Here is a 21,122-nt window from a genome sequence, read left to right as displayed (position 1 = left end):
TATATATATATATAATGTACATGTACAGTATACTGTATATATATGTGTTTGTATGTATACACAGAAAGTATTAGTCAAAGAAGTACGGTATATTTTGTTCCTGTAAATGCAGCCAGTCTTATACTTTATTCATGTTATTACATTTCAGTTCACTGCTAAATATATTCATCTTTATCAATTAGGTTTCTTGTGGTATTTGACAAAAGCCAGTCCCTAGCTATTAACACTGTAACACTGCTGCATCTTTTACTCAATTTTGTTGTGTTCCAGTATTATTCAGGAATACCCCGTTGCTTCTTACGTGTGGCCTGGAGGTATTCTTGCAGATGAAATGGGCCTCGGAAAGACAGTGGAAGTTCTGAGTTTGATCCTTTGTCATCCAAGAAAAGATCTCCAAGCTGACTTGCTGATGTTACCTGAGGTAAAAAGCATTTTGGGCTCTAATATATTGCAGTTTAAATTAAAAGCCCAGAGCATATTTATTTTGAACTGTAGCGCTGATATAATGCAGAGTTAATTTGGATTTGATATCAACCACTGTAATCACAGTTTGCTTCTGTTGTTATTTTTTTGTCATGTGATGTTTAAAGCATAGTTTTTGTTATAATTATAATAATTGCATGCTTATTAGCAGTTGATTGCAAGACGGTATACCGTAGTTATAATACAACTAAAACGTTAAAAATTACTACCTTTTTGTTTTCCGCCCTATTTCCAGTTCCACTCCCTGATGCTCAGTGTGGAGGACATCTGTCCTTTCGCAAAATGGCACTCAGGACACTCATGTCTTTTTGCGCCTATTATCATGTCTATTATCAGCACCATTTGGAGGAGGAAAACAACAGTTTTTGTCTTCCAAAAAGAGGGTGTCAGCTATAGGTACGCAGTGAACCATAAGCCATGTCCTTTGAGAATGCTATTTTATTGGGCATGAAGAGTGAACACAGTGTTATTGAGGGCAAATAACCAAGATGGTACCAGCAACTGGCATGAACCTGTCTTTGTGGTCACCATTTTGATAAGGACCGCAATGGTTTTTTGTCCTTTCCAAAATGATGATACCATAGACTTGGCCAGCTCCTCATCATTCTGCACATGGGCGCTGTGGCTCTATTCCTTTCTATGTGTAGCCTTACTCAGTGGTCACTCTGAGTCTTTTACATGGGTATTGATGACATTTACAATGTGTTTTTTTGTATTTTAACTTGCATTCAAATGCATGCTAATACACCTTCATTTTTTGTTTAAACATGCTAACAGATTTAGCTTGAAAACATAACTTAATACATCTCAAGACCCATCACCAGCCTTGCTTGGTTAACCTTTTCCTTAGATTATTGCAAAAGATAAGCAGCTGGGCTTGTTTAGTTAACACTGCAAAAAGCAATAATAGTAATGTGCAAAGTGCATTTATTTATAAGAACTATTCATATTTCCATTTATGAAAGACAGATCAGAATTCTGATTGCCAGTTTCATTTTGCACATAATTTGAATGGCACCCCAAACACACCTCACGTCCGCAATTCACTCGAATGTGCCGCAACGCACGGTACCACAATACCATACATTGTAGTGCGGTTAAAAAAAAAAATCTTGCATGCACTATTTTTTATTTTTTTTTAACCACAAAGGACTGTATCTTAAGAGTTCAGAAAACGTGTTTGTTTTTTTAACGTGATTGAACATATGTCCAGGTGTACATGAGATGTACAAACCAAGAAATGCTTTGTAAAAAAAAAATGATTTTTCCAGTCCTTAAGCTGTTAGATCACCACTTGTCATTCTGTTGCAGCATTTGTTGCCTTTTCTAAGTGTATGGATATGCTGCTTATAGCTGCAAGACAATGATACCTTGGCTCATTCACAGCATTCTAACGTGCTAGAGAAAAGTGGACCCCTTTGTAAGAGTATTTGTATGTGTAGCTTAGAACATGATTTATTTCATTTGAAAAAAATAATCTTGTCTCCTTTATTAAACCCACATAAATCAGTAGAATTTAAAGTACATGTAAACACTTACAATGATCTCCTCCTATTTGTTCCCTTTGGTCTGTTAAAGTGTATTTCTACTTTTGCAGACAAATTGAGAAAACAGCAATTTTATATGTGTCACATGTTCCCATTCAGATAGCACAACATTAAAATAATATAAAAAGATGTTTGTAAGTATTCTCTCCATTCTCTGTCATTTCAAGATAGGGGACTTAAGAGAGCTGGGAGTTAATCTTTGCCATAACCCTGTCTCTGCTGTGCTGGCAGATCCCATTATTAGTTGTAAACTAGATTTGGCCACTCTCAGCCTTAACAAAGGGTTAAATATATAGTAACATTGAATGTTATTGAGAGAAAATGCAGTCTGTGCCCCTATCTCTTGGGGGCAGGCTCACTTTTAAAATTGTCAGATTAGCTTGCAGTCTGTCCAAAGGCCTTTTTCAAAGAAACATCAAAAAAGGGAAGACATATTTTTCAAAATGTAATTATTTTAAAGTATACTGTGTGAATGGAAACGCATAACAAATATATAGTGGGGTTTTCTCAAATATGACTGCAAAAGTGAAAATACCCTTCAAATATACCATTAAAATTGTTCTGTTATATTTGCTTGATAAGTGCAAAAAATATATGTTGATCTTCAGAATTTCAGAACTCTGCACACCTCCGGTGTTATCTCAAATAGCCTGACTAGCCCTCCTAGTTCTTATCTTGGAACTACAGATCAATTAGCCTTTATGTTGTGGAGAATAAAGTAGGTGGACAGTTTGAGTAATTTAGCGAAAGACAAATGTGAGGGCTGACTCCACTCAGTCCAAAATGCTGTGTGTTGTCAGCACACAACAGGACTTAGGCCTTGTTCACACCAAGCGCGTTCCAGGAGCAGAGCAGTTACAGACCGGATCAAAACTGCGTCCAAAGTATTCCAATGGTATTTTGGGCTCTAGTTCACACCGCAGCATTCAGTTCCAGAGCATGTAAAACTGCAGCAAACACTATTTTACCTGCTCTGGAACGCATACAAACGCATAAAAAGCGCATGCAAACACCCTGGAACGCACTGAAAGCCCATTCTAAACTAAAACGGCCCGGAACGCATCAAAAACGCAGCAAAAACGCAGTATAACACACTGCACTGTGTGTGCAGGAACTCATGCAGATCTGGTGTTAACAAGCCCTTAGGAGCTGAGTATGTTCACATCAACGTGTATTTTTCTGTACTTTCAAGGTCTTTAAGGAATGTAACATGTTTTGGGTTTTTTTCTCTGATAATCATGTTTACTATTTTTTAACTATTTCAGGGAAGAGTTGTGAACTATTTTATTCCAACTCCACCAGCAGAAACATCTAAAAAGAGAAAGGCTGGAGATAGCAGGCTAATCTACCCAAGTGAGTGTGTTGTTTGTTGTGTACGTTCTTTATTAATTAAGGAGTGTTGATCTTTATACATTACTGTGGATTTCAAAATTTGACAAATCCCAAAGCTAGGAAGCCAATTCATTTATTCATTACAACTGGTACCCTTTAAACACATAAAATGTTGGGGAAGATCAAGTGAAAATCTCTTATGGAAGACCCCCAACCATTGGCTCCTGTTTGAGGGCAGTGGTTGATGGAAGAGAAAAAAAGGCTACTGAGTTTTCTGTTATTTCTTCTTGATGAGCTGGCATTGCCATCTTGTTTGCAGCTTTCCACTGCTCCCATGTCCATTCACATGAGCATTTATGGTCAGCACAGCTTTCCTGTCACTTTAACAAATAGTTAGAAATACTTAGTGGCAATATACAGTGTGTTCGTGTACTACAATTATTAATATGGTACAGCAGGGCTCAAAATTTCCACTCGCCTGCTCGCATTTGGCGAGTGGAAATGCAGTGCAGGCGAGTGGAAATTCAGTCAGGCTTGAGTCAGTACCTGACTCGTGGGAGCAGCTGCTCCTGCTGGTCTATCTCCCTTCCTTTTCGGCCTTTTAAAGCAGGGCTAGTAGCTCAGGACTTGAAATGTTGACCCCTGTGGTACAGTATTACTCAAATTTGTATGTAGGCATTAATGCTTTTACATACATATGTTTGACTTTGTTAATCATAGCCTCCTTTATTTGATTCAGCTTTTAATAATGGTTTAGTGGCTCTTTAATGCATAGTTTACAGTCAACCCATTTGTTTTTTGCTCTTCATGTTTATTATATTCACATAATTTATAAATTGTCCCCAAAACCAAAATGCATTGTAATTGTTTGTCAAGCTATTGTAGTTGAAAGATCTTTTTGCCTCTACAGGTTTGCAAGTTATGATTCTAGCAGCGATTAAGGAAATGAGCGTAAGCAAAGGTGTGTCTGTCATCGGCATTCTTAAATATGTAAGCTCTGTATATAGTTATGACATGCAGAGAAACCGTCGGCTACTTAAAAAGACTTTGGAAAAATTGCTATCAAAAAAGATTGTGGAGCAGGTTAAAGGACGTGGACTTCAAGGGTCTTTTAAGCTGGGGGTTAATTACAAAGAACAGATGACACAAGATAAACAACAAACACTGGTAAGAATTCCTGGATATATACTAAAGTGTGTATATACAGTATATATGAATTTATATGAACTTTACTTTTTTCACTTTTTGTTGAGGACTTTGATCTCTAAGTCTTTTATTTAAGGGTGGGCTCTGTGTAAAGCAGAAACATTGATTAACCACCTCTTCCTGATCACAACCCACCCCTGTCTGCAACTTAGAGGTAGAAGTGGTGGTGGGTGGTGACAAAGAAGCAAGTGTTTGGAGGGTTGCACGGCAATTTATTTGTATTTGTAACAACAAAGAGAACCTGAGGAATTAATATCAAGATTTGACTTTTATCCCAGCGGCTCCGCCGGGTTCTCAGTGTGCAATGACAGTTCAGCATCTCCTGGTTACCTAGTAACCAGGCGCCCTGGACTGTCATGAGAGCTTGTCGGAGCCGGCTTTGATATGACCGCCGGTTCCGACAAGCTCTCATTTTAATGAAAACTGGTCCCGTGCAATAGAAAAAGTTTGGCGGAGCTAGCTGTCACTAAAGCGACCATCAGCTTATAGTAGAACTGTAAATGCCAGGTCCGTACGACGTACTGAGCTGGCCAGCTGGAAGCACTTTTGTAGCTCCGTACGACGTACGTCCTTGGCAGCGAAAGGGTTAAAGCCAAATAAGCAATTGGTAATAGTCTAAAGCTACTTTTGCATGCAAATCCATGTGCTAACACACACTATCTTGACTTGTTTTAGTTACAGTGAGCAATATGTTCAATATAATTGATTTAAATAATAAAACAGACCATACAGGACTTTTACAAAGTGCAACACATTGGTGTAGCCTGTTTAAACCAGTTTATTTTTCTTATCTATTTATTAAGTTAACCCCAAGAGCTGGAAGGAAGAGTCCTTACAGGTGCCCAAACAGTAGTTCGTAAGATACGTAGACCTTCTGTTTTTTATTTTCGCCATTAAATATGGCTTTTAATATTGGCACTTTATGTTTAAGAACTTGTTATTCTTCATACAAGACTTGGCAAATTGTAATTTTCATGAGATACTGTATACTGTACTTGCAGCCTTATGGATTCCTAGCTTTGTACTGGGCATCACACATAGTTCGGCTTGTGCTGTTGTCTCAGGATGTTCATTTTCTTCAGCAAAAATATCTATCTTGTCGACATTAATTTACAGTCTGCAGCCAATGTGGTGCAATGTAGAACACAAAGAAAGTCAATCGGCAATAGCAGACTTTGTTCGTGCAAAGTAAAAAAGAGACCTGTGTTTGAGCACGGTGCTCTTTGCATTTCTGCATCAACTCTCTTAAAGGATTTTGAGTATTTGATAAATTGATTCTACGGTATGTAGTTTCTTTCTTGCTCCTCAGTCTGGTCTGTGGGATGGTTACTAGAATAGGGGTAAAGCTACCATGACATTGTAAAAAATATCCAAAGGGGACTTGCAAGCCAATAGCTCTCCTACTTCCCCCCCCCGTTCAAAGAATGAAGCCTTCATTGTCTCTTTGGCATTCGGCACATCTGGTAGTATCAGAATCTTGTGTCACCCCGAGAGTGACATAAGGGTTGGAGGATGGAAAAACGACTTTCAGCGATGACATTCGACACTCCCAGATGTGTTGCATTCCAAAGAGACCTGACATAACCTGTAGCACTGAAAGGTAGGAGACAAAGGCCAGTGGGGAGTGAGTATAAGAGCTATTCTTTTGCAATGCATCTTTTTTTTTTTTTTACCCTGACAATGTTGCTTTAGGCATTTACAGTGGTCTCATTTGACCCAAATGCCTATCCATCTCAAAATAGCATGTTGCCATTTATACAGTAACTATATATTTGTTTTTCAGTTTTTTTGTTTGTTTCTTTTTAACATGTTTAGAGAAGAAGATCCTCCAGCAGAACACAGCACAATCGAAATCATCTCAGAGAAAACAATAAAGAGCTTTCTGAGACTGCTTCTGATGTAAATATGATGTCAAAGGATCATGACTACTGTGCTCTAAACAGAGACAATAGGCCAGAAAATGATCACCACAACTCAACAACAAATGGGATCTCAAAAAGAATTTCTGGTTTTGAAGCTTGTACTTTAACGGATGATTCATCTACAGCCACTAGTGACAGCACAGCTTTTCCTGAATCGGTTGATCTGGGACTAAAAACAGTAGATGAGAACTTCGAGTCTCCTCAAAGAACCTTCCCTAGTAATACCACGGATTACCGATTTGAATGTATATGTGGAGGACTGCAGTATCCTGACCTAAAGGACAGAGTACAGTGCTTACAATGTCATTTATGGCAGCATGCTGAGTGTGTAAACTATAAGAGAGGAAATGTGGACAAAATACCTTTTTATTGCCCACACTGTCTAGTAGCAATGAAGCCAGTCCCCACAGGAGCAACCATAATAATTTCCCCCAGTTCCATTTGCCACCAGTGGGTAGATGAAATTAACCGACACGTGCGCTCATCCTCTCTACAAGTTATGGTGAGAGTTCATTACTGCCCTGCTTAAGTATATTTAATTGTGTGGTTTTTGCTTTTCAACACTTGGGGGTCTTTTTATAAATGTTTTTGCACAAGAGTCACAAAATATGCTTATTGATTTGTTTAATGGCTGAAGAGTAAATGATGAAAGAGAAAAAACAAAACAAGCTGGCAGGAGGTAGAAATATCAGTTCTTACACTTGCTTCATTTAGAGGTAGTGGTAGATTAGTATGTTGCATCTACCTTTCCATTGAGATGAATATGGGGTAAACCTTGCTAGAAGTTGGAGGGTTTTGTAACAAGATTTTGCCACTTTCATAAAATGTAATCGGACAGTGTGTCATAGAGGGAAGCTCTACTACATCTTGCTAGAAAGGAGAGTGACTCAGTGTAAAGAAAACATGGGTTACTGCACTATGCAATTGTATATGACTGCTACATACTGTATATCAAATATAAAAAATAACTCCTTATAAAAGCATGTTTGTGTACATAGTTAAGCCTCATCCCAGCCATCAACCTGCTAATATACTTTCTAAAGAAATTAATTTAATAGTCAATAAGATGTGATGTAATTAGGGGTAAAGGAGCAATAATAAACTGGGCAAGCATCTGTTGAAGTTGTTTGATATACGACTAACAACATGCATGCTAATTCCCTGGAGTGGAAAATAAGAAGTCTAATTCTGAGCACGGTACTGTCACTAACCCAGAACTAGTATGTACCTAGTGAGTTGGAATATGCCAGCTTCCCATCAGAGTTTGTGGAAGATTATGACCCCCAAAACAGTAAGAGGTCTATGTATAAACAATTTGCAGAGCCATTCGCCCTGCGAGTCTCTGTAATTTTTCGTTCTGTGCGAATAGAGGCAAAAACAAACATAAATACTAATTTTCTATACCCCTCAGCTCTGTCTAGGGGTCATAATGTGGTACCACATTACATTTGACCTGACAAAATATACTAAGAACTATTGTTTTGCCTCTATTTGCACAGAATGAACATTCACAGAGCAAATGCCTCTGAATTGTTTATAAATAGCCCCCTAAGTGTTTTCACACAGAAATAGTTGTCATTTTTTTAAGAACATAATGGATCTCTGATAAGAAGGCTGACCATGTATATAAAACTTCATGGAGCTCTGCTTGAAACCCTTGCTACAATAATCATTCAATTATTCTGTTCCAGGTGTCAGTAAGACATTTTCAACTTTTGTGTTTCACCAGGTTTATCAAGGTGTCAAAAAGCATGGCTTTCTGCAGCCTCAGATGTTGGCAGAGCAAGATGTGGTGATAACCACTTATGATGTTCTAAGAACTGAGTTAAATTATGTGGACATCCCTCACAGCAACAGCAAAGACGGGCGCAGGTTTCGGAACCAAAAGCGGTACATGGCTATACCAAGCCCACTCATTGCTGTGGAGTGGTGGAGGATTTGTTTAGATGAAGCACAGATGGTGGAGTGCACAACAGCAAAGGTGGGCTATGCTATATAACCTCAAAGTATGCTACTGAGGGCTGTCAATCCTTCTGAATCCACTTCTACTAAACATCTGCATTTGCTTATTTTATACCCAAATATGCTAGCTACAGTCTGGGTAGAAAGACATTGATGTTAAGAAATTAATCTCTGCTTCTATGTTCAAAATGTTTATGTACATATACATACATACTGTACATACATATTCATTGTAATAATATTAAGCAAAGGTGCCCATGGCCAAACCCACCTTGGGTCAAGCATATCTGATACTTTATGGTCTTTGGACAGACATTGTAATGCTACCAGTGTTTGCATAAATACAAACAAGACTGCAAGTATAGTCAGAGCATTCATGATTTTCTTCTGCCAATAGAAATAATGAGCAATGTAGGTATATATGTGGCACAGAGTCAAATCTGCTATGCCTAACTTAAACCCTAACTCAGGGCTCAAAATTTCCACTCGTCCCCTCGCAATTTGCGAGTGAAAGTTGCGTGGGGGCGAGTGGAAATGAAGCCTCCTCGGGGCGGCTTCTGTCCTGTTCACCGACCTGATGACAGCGCTCCCTCGTCCGTCCGTCTAAGCAGGGGGGCGCAGGAGGGAGCACCATCTGCTGTCAGGATGGCGGAGCGGTGAGGGGGAGAGAAGCTGCGCCCGCAGCTGTCAGGATGGCCGAGCGGGTTGGAGATCGGAGCCGCTGTCATCCTGTCAGTTTCAGGATGACAGCGGCTCTGTGCGTGGCAGAGTGGGAGATCAGTAAATATTTCCCCGAAGCCCCCCCCCCCAACAGTAAAAAAATAAATAAATAAAAAATGTATAATAAAAAAATGTAAAAAATTATTTTAAATAATCTGTGCGTTGTGCTGTGGCTGTATGTGTAATGCCCTGTGCGTTGTGCTGTGGCTGTATGTGTGTTGTGCTGTGTGCGCATTGTGCCCTGTGTGTGTTTGTTTGTGTTATGCAGGGCAACTGGTGGCGAGTAACTTTGAAGGCCTGGCTAGTAGCTCAGGACCTGACATTTTGAGCCCTGCCCTAACTGATTTTTTGTTTACAGGCTGCTGAAATGGCCTTGCGTCTAACTGGGATTAATAGATGGTGTGTGAGTGGTACCCCAGTGCAAAGAGGATTGGAAGGTAAACGATGCTATATTTAGAAGAAACGCTTGCTGTAAACACTGCTGTGCATCCAAATTCCATTAATGACGCAGATGGAGGCAGACTACTACATTTATACAGCCAGGCAAACGTACTGTGTGTGTTGACACTCATTAAGATCTTTTAGAACTGTTTAGCCATGTGAGGGAACCTTGTGCAAAGTTACACAATCTAGGGGTTACCTTAGCATCACATGTGGCTATCTTTAAATAGATTTTCAAACATCAAGCTAGATTATACAATACATTCAATGTGAGTCAGTTACATCAGCCCAAATTTACATATATGTTGGAAGGAGAGGATGCACTATTGCCTTTTAAGAGGGGCTCTTTCTCAGAGTGCGTGTGCTGATTGAGTGTGGGGGTATCCTGGGTTTAGCTGGTTTTTGTTGGTGGTGGCAAACATTGTACTTTATATTTTGAGAGGAGAATTTTGGGGACTATATCTATATTTTTTTTTTTTAAAGTGCTCATTGAGTGCAATATACTCGTCTTTTGAAATTAGTATAGATTTCCCTTGCATTGAAGTATGCACCACACGTGTTTCTTTTATCACAGGTGTTGCACTTAGTTATGGAATCATAGTGGGAAAATTGGGGAGAAGTGGCAGTGGTTTTACGTGCAAGTAATTCTAACTATATTCCTTCTAATAAACATTTGACTTCCAGATTTGTTTGGGCTCGTATTATTCCTTGGAGTGGACCCATTCTGGGTGAAACACTGGTGGGACCAGCTTCTCTACAAGCCATATTGCCGAAAGGATCCTCTACCATTATACCGTGTCGTAGCCAATATAATGTGGAGATCTGCGAAAAAGGATGTAATTGACCAGGTAAATAAATATTATATCTTAAGAACAGAATCAACATTTGTGTGAATATATTAAAATATATGTTTATTTTAGTGGTGTAATTTGTCCTGTTGGATACCATGGTTCCATTAGTATTTTTAAACTTCAGTTTGTCCCATATTTTATTACAGCAGACTTATCAGTAAATGTTTGTTAGGCTTTCTCAGTAGCCTGACAATCATTATACTATATTATAGTAATCACTTTGCAAATTATTTATCGTCCATTAAAAATCCTTGTCGTTATTTGCCCCTCATGTGTACCCCATCATATGGTGTGGAAACAGTAATGTGGGGGGCGGGAAGGAGCGGACACAACCACCACAATATCTGGAAGAGCCAGTGCTTTGCCTCTTCAGAATGTCCAACATTCGGCTGTAGAATCAGCAGTTGTAGAATCAGCAGGTATATCTGGGAGTTATACCCAAGAAAGGGTAGGTGGAGGGCAAAGGACTAGTCACTGGTATTACGTGTGGTCTCTGTGAAGTAATCATTCCCCATTAGTGACTTACCAAGCCTCGTTCTGCTCTGTGTCTTTATGTGCAGGCAGCCATCTTGGTATCGTTAGGGTTTTGCTTCTTCATGTCAGAGCCTCCATCAAGGAGAACAGTGGGCAGTACAGTATTGACACGCCAAAATCTCTCAGGATTAGCAGCCAGAGGCAGCAGTGCTTTAGATGTCACACTGCAGATATATAGTTATGAAGCTGTAGGTACAGGAGTGCCTAGGCACCCTTACATATCACTGCTGTTACCAATACTACTACCAGGAAGTGCACTACTATTCTTTAAGAGGAATTTAAGACAGAAGATACATTTTCAGGGCATGATTTAAATTTTTTAATGTTCCATATACAGCATATATTCACTTTTTTAGCTCCATTTCACTTTTAACCTGCTACTTGCTTTCTGTTTTATGGCCCATTCACACCAGGCCATTGGAGTAATAGAGTCACTTTAAGCAGAAATCTAGCTTGTTCTGCCTTAAGCAAGTGATGACAATTGGTATTGTGTTTGAATACTAGTGTTGGAGCAGAGTAGACAACAGGCAGCTATGCAGAAACCAAAATTATACTTTCTGAGGTTCCTGGTGTACTTAGGTCATTGAGGTAGTAGCTTTGGTAAATGGTTTCCCTAATTCAGTGTTTCTGAACCCTTTTTCAGTCACGTCACCCTCTAAAAGTATGCAAAATCTCGAGGTACCCCAGTCTGTAATGTCATAGATTTTAAGGAGCACCCCACGCAAAAACACAAAACAGTGGGTTCCCCCCTTCACATCAAAGTGCTGCCTTCAAGTTAAAATCTCCCCTTTACATCAGAGTCTCCATTTGAATCAGTAGCCCCCCTTTCACATTAGTAGCCTACCTTTACATTAGGAGCGCCCCCTTCACATCAGTCTTTATTCCCCCTTCACATCACAGTCCCACTACCACAAAATTTTGAGGCACCCCCGAGGAAGCCAGAAGGCGTACCAGGGTTCCACAGGAGCGCAAATGTATTGCTGCATCCAAGCAGCAAGCCAGGGGTCCGGGAGTAACATTCAGCTCCCGCCTGCCTGCACACTCACCTGTCTGCCTCAGCTTTTACGGTACATAGAGAGCTGCCGCTGAAAGCTACAGTTCCCAGCAGGCACAGCTCGCATGGCCAGTGGGGTCGGAGTGAGGTCAGGTGCGGTGAGGGAACTTCTGACTGGAGGTCCATGCTACGAGGTGGCTCCCTGGATGGCATCAGAGAGGAGAGCTCCAGGACAGCTGCAGCCTGCAGGTACTGTGACACTGTGTGTGACCAGTATTTTTTCACTCCCCTTTTTCTCCCCCGAAATAAGACATCCCCCGAAAATAAGACCTAGTGTATTTTTTCAGGGGAAAAAAAATACAAGGCAGTGTCTTATTTTCGGGGAAACACGGTATTGGCTGCTTTACTTCTGTTAGTAGCTACAAGTTTGCTTTTCCTGAGAGTAATAATGTAGCATTGGTCCCACAGACACGAGATCATGGGTTTAGCTGTCATCTCTAGATTGTGTCTGAGCTAAATTTTCAGAACCTGGATGAGCTTGCTGTTACACAGTAAATGTGCTGGCAAAAATCATACCTGTATATATACTCACATTTATTTTATATACCATCATATGGAAGATGGCAACTTGTTTCCCATGTCAACATAGGGGTGTATTCACAAAAGGGTGAAGAGTTTGGAGAAGGCAGGAGAAGTGAACAATCTAGGCCAAAATAGCTGATTTGGAAACATTTTCTAATTCAGCTCACTTTCCAGTTCAGCTATGTTGTCCTAGATTGGTCACTTCTCCTGCCTTCTCCAAACTCTTCACTCTTTTGTGAATAGACCCCATAGAATTAATTATACAGCTGTTGCATGTGTAAAATTAAACATTTGTTTAGACATAGGTTTAGGTTGTAGAAGGATAGAAAGGGATGCAGCATATGGTACAAGTAGATAACACTCTGAGAACACTTCTCATGTTATTATGTTTCATTTTATCTGCTTCACGGCACTAGAACAAACATTGCACCAATTGATATATTTCTGTTTATCCCCAGATTCAAATCCCAGAGCAAACAGAAGATGTTCATTGGCTGCATTTCTCCCCAGTGGAAAGACATTTCTACCACAGACAGCATGAAGTATGCTGTCAGGATGCCATCGCTAAATTACGCAAAATCTCAGATTGGTCTCTCAAGCTGAGTAGCTTGGACAGAAGAACTGTGTCCTCCATCTTGTATCCCCTGCTGAGATTGAGGCAGGCCTGTTGCCATCCGCAGGCTGTCCGTGGAGAGTTTTTACCATTACAGAAGAGGTAACAGACCTATCCCTTACATACCCATAGTTCTGTTGTTTAAATGTGTGTGTATACATGTGTTTGTTTTTATAGAAATATACAGAATATTTCCTCTTTGCCCTGGAGATTGTGCCACCGTCCCCTGTGAATTATTAGTTCATAGTGTAGAGCCCAGATCTGAATAGCCATCTGCTCCCCCTCAGACTTCTCTCTCTCTCTCCACTCTTAAACTATATTTTCTCTTTTGCATCCTCTCTCAGTGGAATATTATCCGCTATTGCTACCCTCCACCACCCAATTTCTTCAGCCAATCATCATTTCCTTTCCCCCACAGCCATACTCAGCCCCACTCTACCTCCCTATAATTCATTTTCAGACTACACTAGGCCTTCTCGCTCCATTTTCCAAGATCAGATCCCACTTTCTTATCCCTCCTCCCCTAGTCATGATCACATATTATCTGCCTTCTCTCTATCACTCCCCCAAGTACTTAATCAACTCACACTCCTCTCCATTTCCTCCCTAGTCAGCTTTTACTCTGCCTTCTCATTCTCCCTCCATGTTCTATGGTCAGTTGTTGCTCTTCTCTCCCCTCACTCTTTGACAAAAACAGCTTCTATGTTGCCTGCTCTCTGCTTCTTTGGTCCACAACTAGCTGCCATTGCGTCTCCCTTTCTTTCCTCATGGTCCATGATCACCATATGCTTTTTCTTTTTATTATTCCCTCAGATTCTGTCTCTCTCTCCCCCTTCCTCTTCCCCTTTCTCTCCCTCTCTCATCCCCTCTCTCTCCCCCTTCGCAATCGGCTTCAATTTTGTCTCTGTCCTCATAATTAGGTTTAGTGAGGCCAAGTAAAATGTCAAATATTGTATGATTGGGCAGCAATGCATACCAGTGTGTTGAATATATAATATAATCATAATGTATGATTTTTACTAAACACTAATAACATAAAAGTGTAAAAAGCTTGAAAGAAGTTCATATGCTACAAGTTAGACTATAATATACACATGAAACCATCTTTGAGCAATAGAATACATAATGCAAAGTAGGACTGTGACTTACTTTGTGTTCCAGCACAATGACAATGGAAGAGTTGCTGACATCTCTGCAGAAGAAATGTCGTACCGAGTGTGAAGAGGCCCATCGTCAGCTCGTTTGTGCTTTTAATGGTCTGGCTGGAATCCACATCATTAAAGGTGATGTGTTTGAACAGGGAATTGGAAGTTATCTATTACCTTACTAGTTATAATGCGTAAACTTGCATATTAAAATATTTTAGATTTTGGAATATTGGACTTTGTGGTGATATCAGAGACGGACAAATGTTATCCTATACATCTGCTTAACCACCTACCTTATGGGAGCAGGAGGGCGTCTTAAGACGTCATTCCCCTCCCCCCGGGCGCGCACACGAGTGGGGAAACTGTCAGAAATGTAAACATCCAGCGATGGCTGTTTACAATCAAGCGATCGGGCGTCTCTAGAGACTCCCCAGATCGATTGTAGTAGGTGCGGGTGTGCGCCGTTGCTGTTCCCGAGAACCGCTATGCCCGGTGCGGCTGGGACCGGCACAGCGACTCTGTCAGTGGAGATCAAAGGGAGCTCGGTACACAACTCCCTCTGATCTCCTCTCCGGTCACTAAATGCAGGAAGTGATGTATATTATTTCGGCATTCAGTGTCACTCTCCGACAGATGCCGGTGAGAAGCTGCTGAAGCAGATCTCTGCTTCATCAGCTTCTCTGGTGGTCCCCAGGTGACATTTAGGGGTCTTAGAGACCCCTGATGTCTCCATAAAGAGGACCTGTTATGTGAATTGGCTATCACATAGGGGGTTTCTTTGCCCCCCTATGTGATAGCAATAAAGTTAAGCAAAAAAAAAAAAAGTTTAAAAAAAATTAAAGCATAAAAAAAATAAAGCTTAAACAAATATTCACAAATTTTTTTTAAAAAGTCCCCCGCCCCCCATACACACGCAAAACATGTGCCGGGTGCACCTACGTGTGAAAATGACGATTGTGTGCCGCACATGTTACATATCACCACGAACGTCGGAGTTTGAGCAATGATTTTAGGGCCATTAATTACTGATAACACTAAACTTATGAGCGGTAAAAGTTTTTAAAGCGTCGCCTATGGCCAATTTTGGGTGTGGTCTATTTTGTGGGCGCGCACAATTTTAAGGCTTGACATGTTTGGTGTCTATTTACCCGACGTGACCCCGTCTTTTATATTTACCAAACAATTGGGGTGATAATAAATGTTTCATAACATTTCATAGGGAAATATTTTTTTTTTCGAAATTCGGGGTACTTTTTTGTTATATAGTTAAAATAAAAACCCCAGTGGTGATTAAATACCACCAAAAGAAAGCTCTATCTGTCCCCCCAAAAAAGGTATAAATTTAATTTCAGTACAGCGTTGCATGATTGAATAAATGTCAGCCAAAGTACCTCAGCGCTGTACTGAAAAAATGGCGTGGCCAGGAAGGGGGTTTAACACCCCGGTCTTTTAAGTGGTTAAACAAATAGTGTTAAAGTCTTAATTGTAAATGTTACCTTAAAAATATATTCCTTCTTGTTTGTGCACCTAGTCTATTGCTTTTGCTGTAGCAAGTGACAGAAAATGATTCAAGGGTGCTTGCAATGACTGTTACTGGTGAATATGCTCTTATTTGCTAGTTTCAAGGTCTAAAGTATCTTTTATAATAATAATAATAATAAAACATTGTAGTAGAGGAGTATAAAGAGTTTAACAGGAAAAAAATGCCACCTTTAACCTCTGCATGTACCACCTTAGTGGAAATTGTAAGTGAACTCCATAAAACAGTATATTCAATTCTTTGTATTTTATTTAAAATATTTGTTTGTTTTTTTTGCATCTTTTAAAATTAACCTGTTGTGAAGGGTGGTGCTTAAAAGACAGTAGGATCAGATTGTTGGCAGCACTGAAGGACCAAAAGCTAAAGTAAAATGGTAATGCTGTCGGCAGCCTGCTCTTGCTGCCTATTTAGTCCCCACTCCACCCATCTGGGCTAAGCATAAATGTAGGATTTAAAATTAAAGGAGAACCTATAATACAATGTATACCCCACAACATATCTAGCGACTTGCATCTGATCTATCATTTCGAAGACTTAGTAGGGTTTGTGCCCTGTCTGCACCTGTTGCGTTAAGGACTTCAATGTCTGTGCTAATTATATTCCCAGCAACTTTTATAACAGAGAATAATGAAGACTTGTGACTCCTGTGTTGTTTAATGGAATGGTAACCCAGTGAAACTGACAGCATGCAAGAAAGACCAAAAATCTTTGGCTGCGCATATCATGCTTTCGGACGTGGAGTAAAAGTTCATCCTACATTTCAGCTAGGATCTTTCCTAAATGCTTGCTCCTAGCCCAATCAGCTGCAGCACTCCTGAGTCACCCATTGCTCCTTCACCGAGTCCTCCTTATAGGCACTCAGGTATCCTGCTCATGGAAGAACCTAGGACATGCATCCCTTCTAGTGGAGCTAGCTATCTCCTCATGTATCATTTCCCCCTCCTCTTTCAGATTGTAAGCCCTCAGGGGCAGGGCCCTCCCTACCATCCTGTCTTGAATTGTATTGTAATTGTAATGTCTTCCTTACATTGTAAAGCGCTGCGCAAACTGTTGGCGCTATATAAATACTATGTAATAATAATAATAGTGCAGTTGTTTTTCTGAGAGCACTCTTGGACAGCCTCAGTGTTCTGTCTTCTCTCCCAAAAAGGGCAAACGTTGCCTTGTTTCTGCTAACCCCTTACTCTCCTAAACTCTAGAGTTTGAAAATTCAGCACATCTAGCTGCCTTTTGTGTTTTGCACCTTTAAAAAGACCCTTATTTATATAGGGGTTGCTTTTTTCCTGCCCTGATCCTACCTCCTTAACGGTCATCTGGCAAAGTCCATACAAGTAAAAAAGAGTCATGTGGCAGGAAGAAGTATTCCACAGCTCCTGCTGGACAGATTGCAACATGTAGTTGCAATAAAGTTCTTTTTTTCCCCCATAGTCCATATGTGAGGAACAGTGCCCTTTTGCTTTAGTATTAGTATCCAACATCCTACTGTTTGTGGTGTCCTACAATGAACTACTGGAGGAAAGGATTTTATGTTGAGCACAAGAACCCCCCCTATTTTCTTAGAATGACCATGTATCAAATAGATGCTTGGGTGACATATTACTACTATTTGGAGATAGTAAAATAACTTACTGAGCTTGTTTCTTCTCTTTGCCTAAAAAGGTGAATATACAATAGTTCAGCGTGAGTTGTCAAGGAGGTCAGGAGTTTTAATATCCTTCCTTTAGCTATGCTCTGTTTGCTACTTTTACTTGGGGTGTGGATAAAGTCTACTTAGGCAATACCACTTGATATGGTTCTTCTCTCCTTTATTTTCATAAGTTTCATTTTTTACATGCAGGTGAGTACACATTGGCTACAGAATTATATAGAGAAGTATTGAGGTCGTCAGAAGAACACAAAGAGAAACTGAAAACTGACTCTTTACAAGTAAGTATAGCTGGAAAAACAAATCTAGTGAGGTAAAACCTGACCATGTATTTTTCCTGTTTTGTACTTTATGAAAAACACATTGACTCATGTGCCCAGTGCTGCTCTTCATTGTGTACCTGAATTCTTTTATCTGAGACCTGGGAGGTACCAGCGTATTGCTAGCCCACATGAATGTTTCGTATAGGTTTTCTGCAGAAATGTTTTGTCCATTGTTAAAAGGCAGTGCTTTCCAAGAATTAAAGGGTGGCCTTACAAGGGTAATACAAGGCAAAATGTCTTCCAGAGAATGATGGATAATGAGACATTTGCTTGCCCCCAAACCTGCCAGCTACCTACCTGTGATCATCTCCGCAAGTAAACTGACAAACTGAAGTGGGTGAAACAATCACCACTTCTATCCTTTCTCTATAGTAAAGGGAAGATCTCTGTGTGATGATTGTTTGAGTTGGTGGACTGTACTTGTTTTTGGTTCTAGGTAAATCCCAAAGGGTCAAAAGTACTGATTTTTGTCACAGGTAATATGACAAAAATCACATCACAATGAGTCAGGCCATGTATGAGCACCCTTATACTGAGAATATTTTAGTTATTTGACTCCTAGTAATGCTCCATTTTGACACTGTATTTAGCAGCATTTGTACACAGTTTAATACGAAAATAATGGTACATCACTATTTCTATCTCATTTGGCACTCTAATTTGTTCAGAAAGGATGATTAAAAAGCAGATATACATGATTTTGCTTCTTGGCTAAAAGTATTTATATTGGTGATTTACTTTTAGAGGCTGCATTCTACCCACAACCTGTTGGAACTGCTGACAGCAAAGCACCCTGGGATCCCACCAACACTTAGAGATCACAAACTGGAAGAAGAGGTTGACATTTATTTTGTACTGTAATTAGAAATAATCTGCGGTTGTTAGTTGGTTGAATTTTGTAAAAGCTTCCCAAACCTTGCAAGATCTTTGAACATAGACATTTGCTTTTCTGCTTTTCCAATACTGTTAACCTCTTACCTATAATCTAATATGCAATTAACTTTGTAGCCATTTATTATATCATGAAAATAATCTAATCAATAGTTTATATATAAAAGACTGTTTGTACTCCATAACTCCATTGTGAACATCCACTACTATGCATATCTATGTTAACAAATAACATACCGGTGCAATAATAATAATATGCAGTCATAATATACTCTGCAATAGTCTTGTTATTAATTGTCTTTACAAAACCTAGCCCTATACTCTCTGTGAATTTGTTGTAAAAAAAATTACTCAGAATACATCGTAATGCTCTTTCACTGAGAAGTAAATTGGCAATTCTGGTCACCGTCCTGATATCATTTGACTGATGTGCTCCCATTTTCTTCCACATGCCCTTCCCATCATCCAAGTTTGGACTTTGCACTCTATGCCAAACATTAAACTGTAGGATAGACTAAACCGTTTCATAATTACTTTGTCACATGACATCATAGGTCAATTGTCTGATCAGGTCTTCTTGTGTATTATGCATAAGCAAAACTAGTACAGATTTTATATTTGCTATTGTAGATAAAACAGCTTAAAGAACACTACATGACCAAATCTAATGCCGAAGTGTCTGAAGCTCACCAAGCTTTGCAACCAATCCTACAAAATTTAAGAGAGCTACAACGAAAGGTAAGTGTTTTTATAGCAACTTCTTGGTATTGCATAAGTTTTTTTTTCTTTATGAACATTTTTAATCTATTTGAGTTGTAGGACAGTAGGCTGAGTGGGCCTGCCAAGACTTTGCCAATCATTCATAATAGCTCACATCATTCTGAACAGTTGAGATTTTTGATTTAACAAAGTATGTGAAACTCTAGAATATTACAATTTTAAAGCAGGTGATTGGACTCAACTATTCAATTCACCAAGGTGAGATTTCAGGTATGGTTTGATGGTGCCTTACCCTATTAAAAAGGCACGCAATGTTTGGTCATTGACAGATGTTCTGTTTTTAAGCAAGGTCTGTTGCAATTAACTTCTTTAGTGCTTAAACTCTTATTAAGAATAGGTGAACATGTACCTGCAAAAATCTCTTGAACCTGCCAGTAACATCGAATATGAATAGGGAGGAGGAAATGTGTTCTTGGATTCACACTTCCACAACCTTTCATGGTAAAAAAAAAAAATTATGTGGAATGCAAAATAACTCTTTGCCAGACACATGCAACACTGCATTTGAAGTGCAAAGCACATTTTCACTCTAGCCATGAAGCATGATGGAGGAAGCATCACAGTTTGAGGGCACTTTACCTTACTGTCTGAAAAATTTTCTAGGGAGCAATTATTTTAAACTGAAATTTTAGAGAAATGTCATTGCTCTACCCATGCCCATTGCTTTTTCATTTCTGAATATTTTCATTCAAAACTTTTAAGATGTTCTATCTTGGGAATTTCTTGCGGAGGAAATTTCAACAATAAGAGAGCAGTGAAGGAGAAACAGAGACCGTGTAGTTCCATTGCTGTGTACAGGAAGGAATCCTTTTAGATCTATTTGCACCTTCCTTGTATCTGCAAGAAATAGGTGCCTGTAACCCTGAACTAATTTCTTTGCATTGACCAAATCTGTGTTTGAAAGCTGTAGTATTAAAGGTCAACTTCCATTGTTTTACGATAAGGTTTGAGGATTACACTTTTAATACTGAGTTCTAAAAAACCTTATATTTCTTTACTTGGGCAGTTCTGAACTACTGATAATTAGAGGTAAGTGCAGCAGTGACGCCATTCTGATTCTCTAGTACAGGGGCGCCCACCATTTTCGTCTGGAGATCTGCTTTTCAAACGACGAGCTCAATGAGAGCTACCAACGAAAAAACATCTGCATTCAGGGGCGGGAGGGGGCGTGGCGGTGCATTGAAGTCAATGGCACCTCAGTCAGGCACCGCTGGCAGGCCCCTTGCCCACAGTGCGATCACCTGCACTAATGTGCCTGCGTTCTAGTCCAGTGCGATCCGCAAAAATGCTGCAAGCACTATTTTTGCAGATCGCACTGGAACGGAATGCAGGCACTAATGTGCCAGCGTTCCGGGTGCAGACGATTGCACTGTTGGCGATTGGCATGGCTGCGGTGCCATTGACTTCAATACAACCCCACACTCCCTCCCGGGAGTCAGCCGGCTTACATTCCACTACGTCCTGTCCTCCCGTGGTGCTCGTGTGGCCGACGTTGCACATGAGGAGAGGTGTCCTGCCCCTTTCCATCTGTAGCATCTCACACATTCAGCTGCACTAGCACCGCGGGAGCATAGCCGTAGCCAGCTGCTTTTGTGCCCGAGGCAAGAA

General features: G+C 40.0%; 1 protein-coding gene across 1 annotated transcript in view; it reads left to right on the top strand.

Moving 5' to 3' along the window:
* SHPRH (SNF2 histone linker PHD RING helicase) overlaps positions 1–21,122 on the top strand; it is a 66,825-nt gene that overhangs the window by 18,437 nt on the left and 27,266 nt on the right. Inside the window, exons 7-18 of the mRNA XM_018557359.1 lie at positions 271–421; positions 3,296–3,383; positions 4,273–4,529; positions 6,384–6,992; positions 8,220–8,471; positions 9,531–9,609; positions 10,298–10,461; positions 13,033–13,289; positions 14,349–14,470; positions 17,713–17,801; positions 18,588–18,680; positions 19,365–19,472. Coding sequence (XP_018412861.1) covers positions 271–421; positions 3,296–3,383; positions 4,273–4,529; positions 6,384–6,992; positions 8,220–8,471; positions 9,531–9,609; positions 10,298–10,461; positions 13,033–13,289; positions 14,349–14,470; positions 17,713–17,801; positions 18,588–18,680; positions 19,365–19,472 — 2,269 coding nt within the window. The remainder of the gene's footprint in view (positions 1–270; positions 422–3,295; positions 3,384–4,272; positions 4,530–6,383; positions 6,993–8,219; positions 8,472–9,530; positions 9,610–10,297; positions 10,462–13,032; positions 13,290–14,348; positions 14,471–17,712; positions 17,802–18,587; positions 18,681–19,364; positions 19,473–21,122) is intronic.

This window comes from Nanorana parkeri, unplaced genomic scaffold (genome assembly GCF_000935625.1).
Source record: "Nanorana parkeri isolate BGI_ZX_2015 unplaced genomic scaffold, ASM93562v1 scaffold281, whole genome shotgun sequence".
Lineage (NCBI taxonomy): Eukaryota > Metazoa > Chordata > Amphibia > Anura > Dicroglossidae > Nanorana > Nanorana parkeri.
Note: the sequence above shows the minus strand (reverse complement) of the source record. Positions and strands in the feature narration are given on the sequence as shown.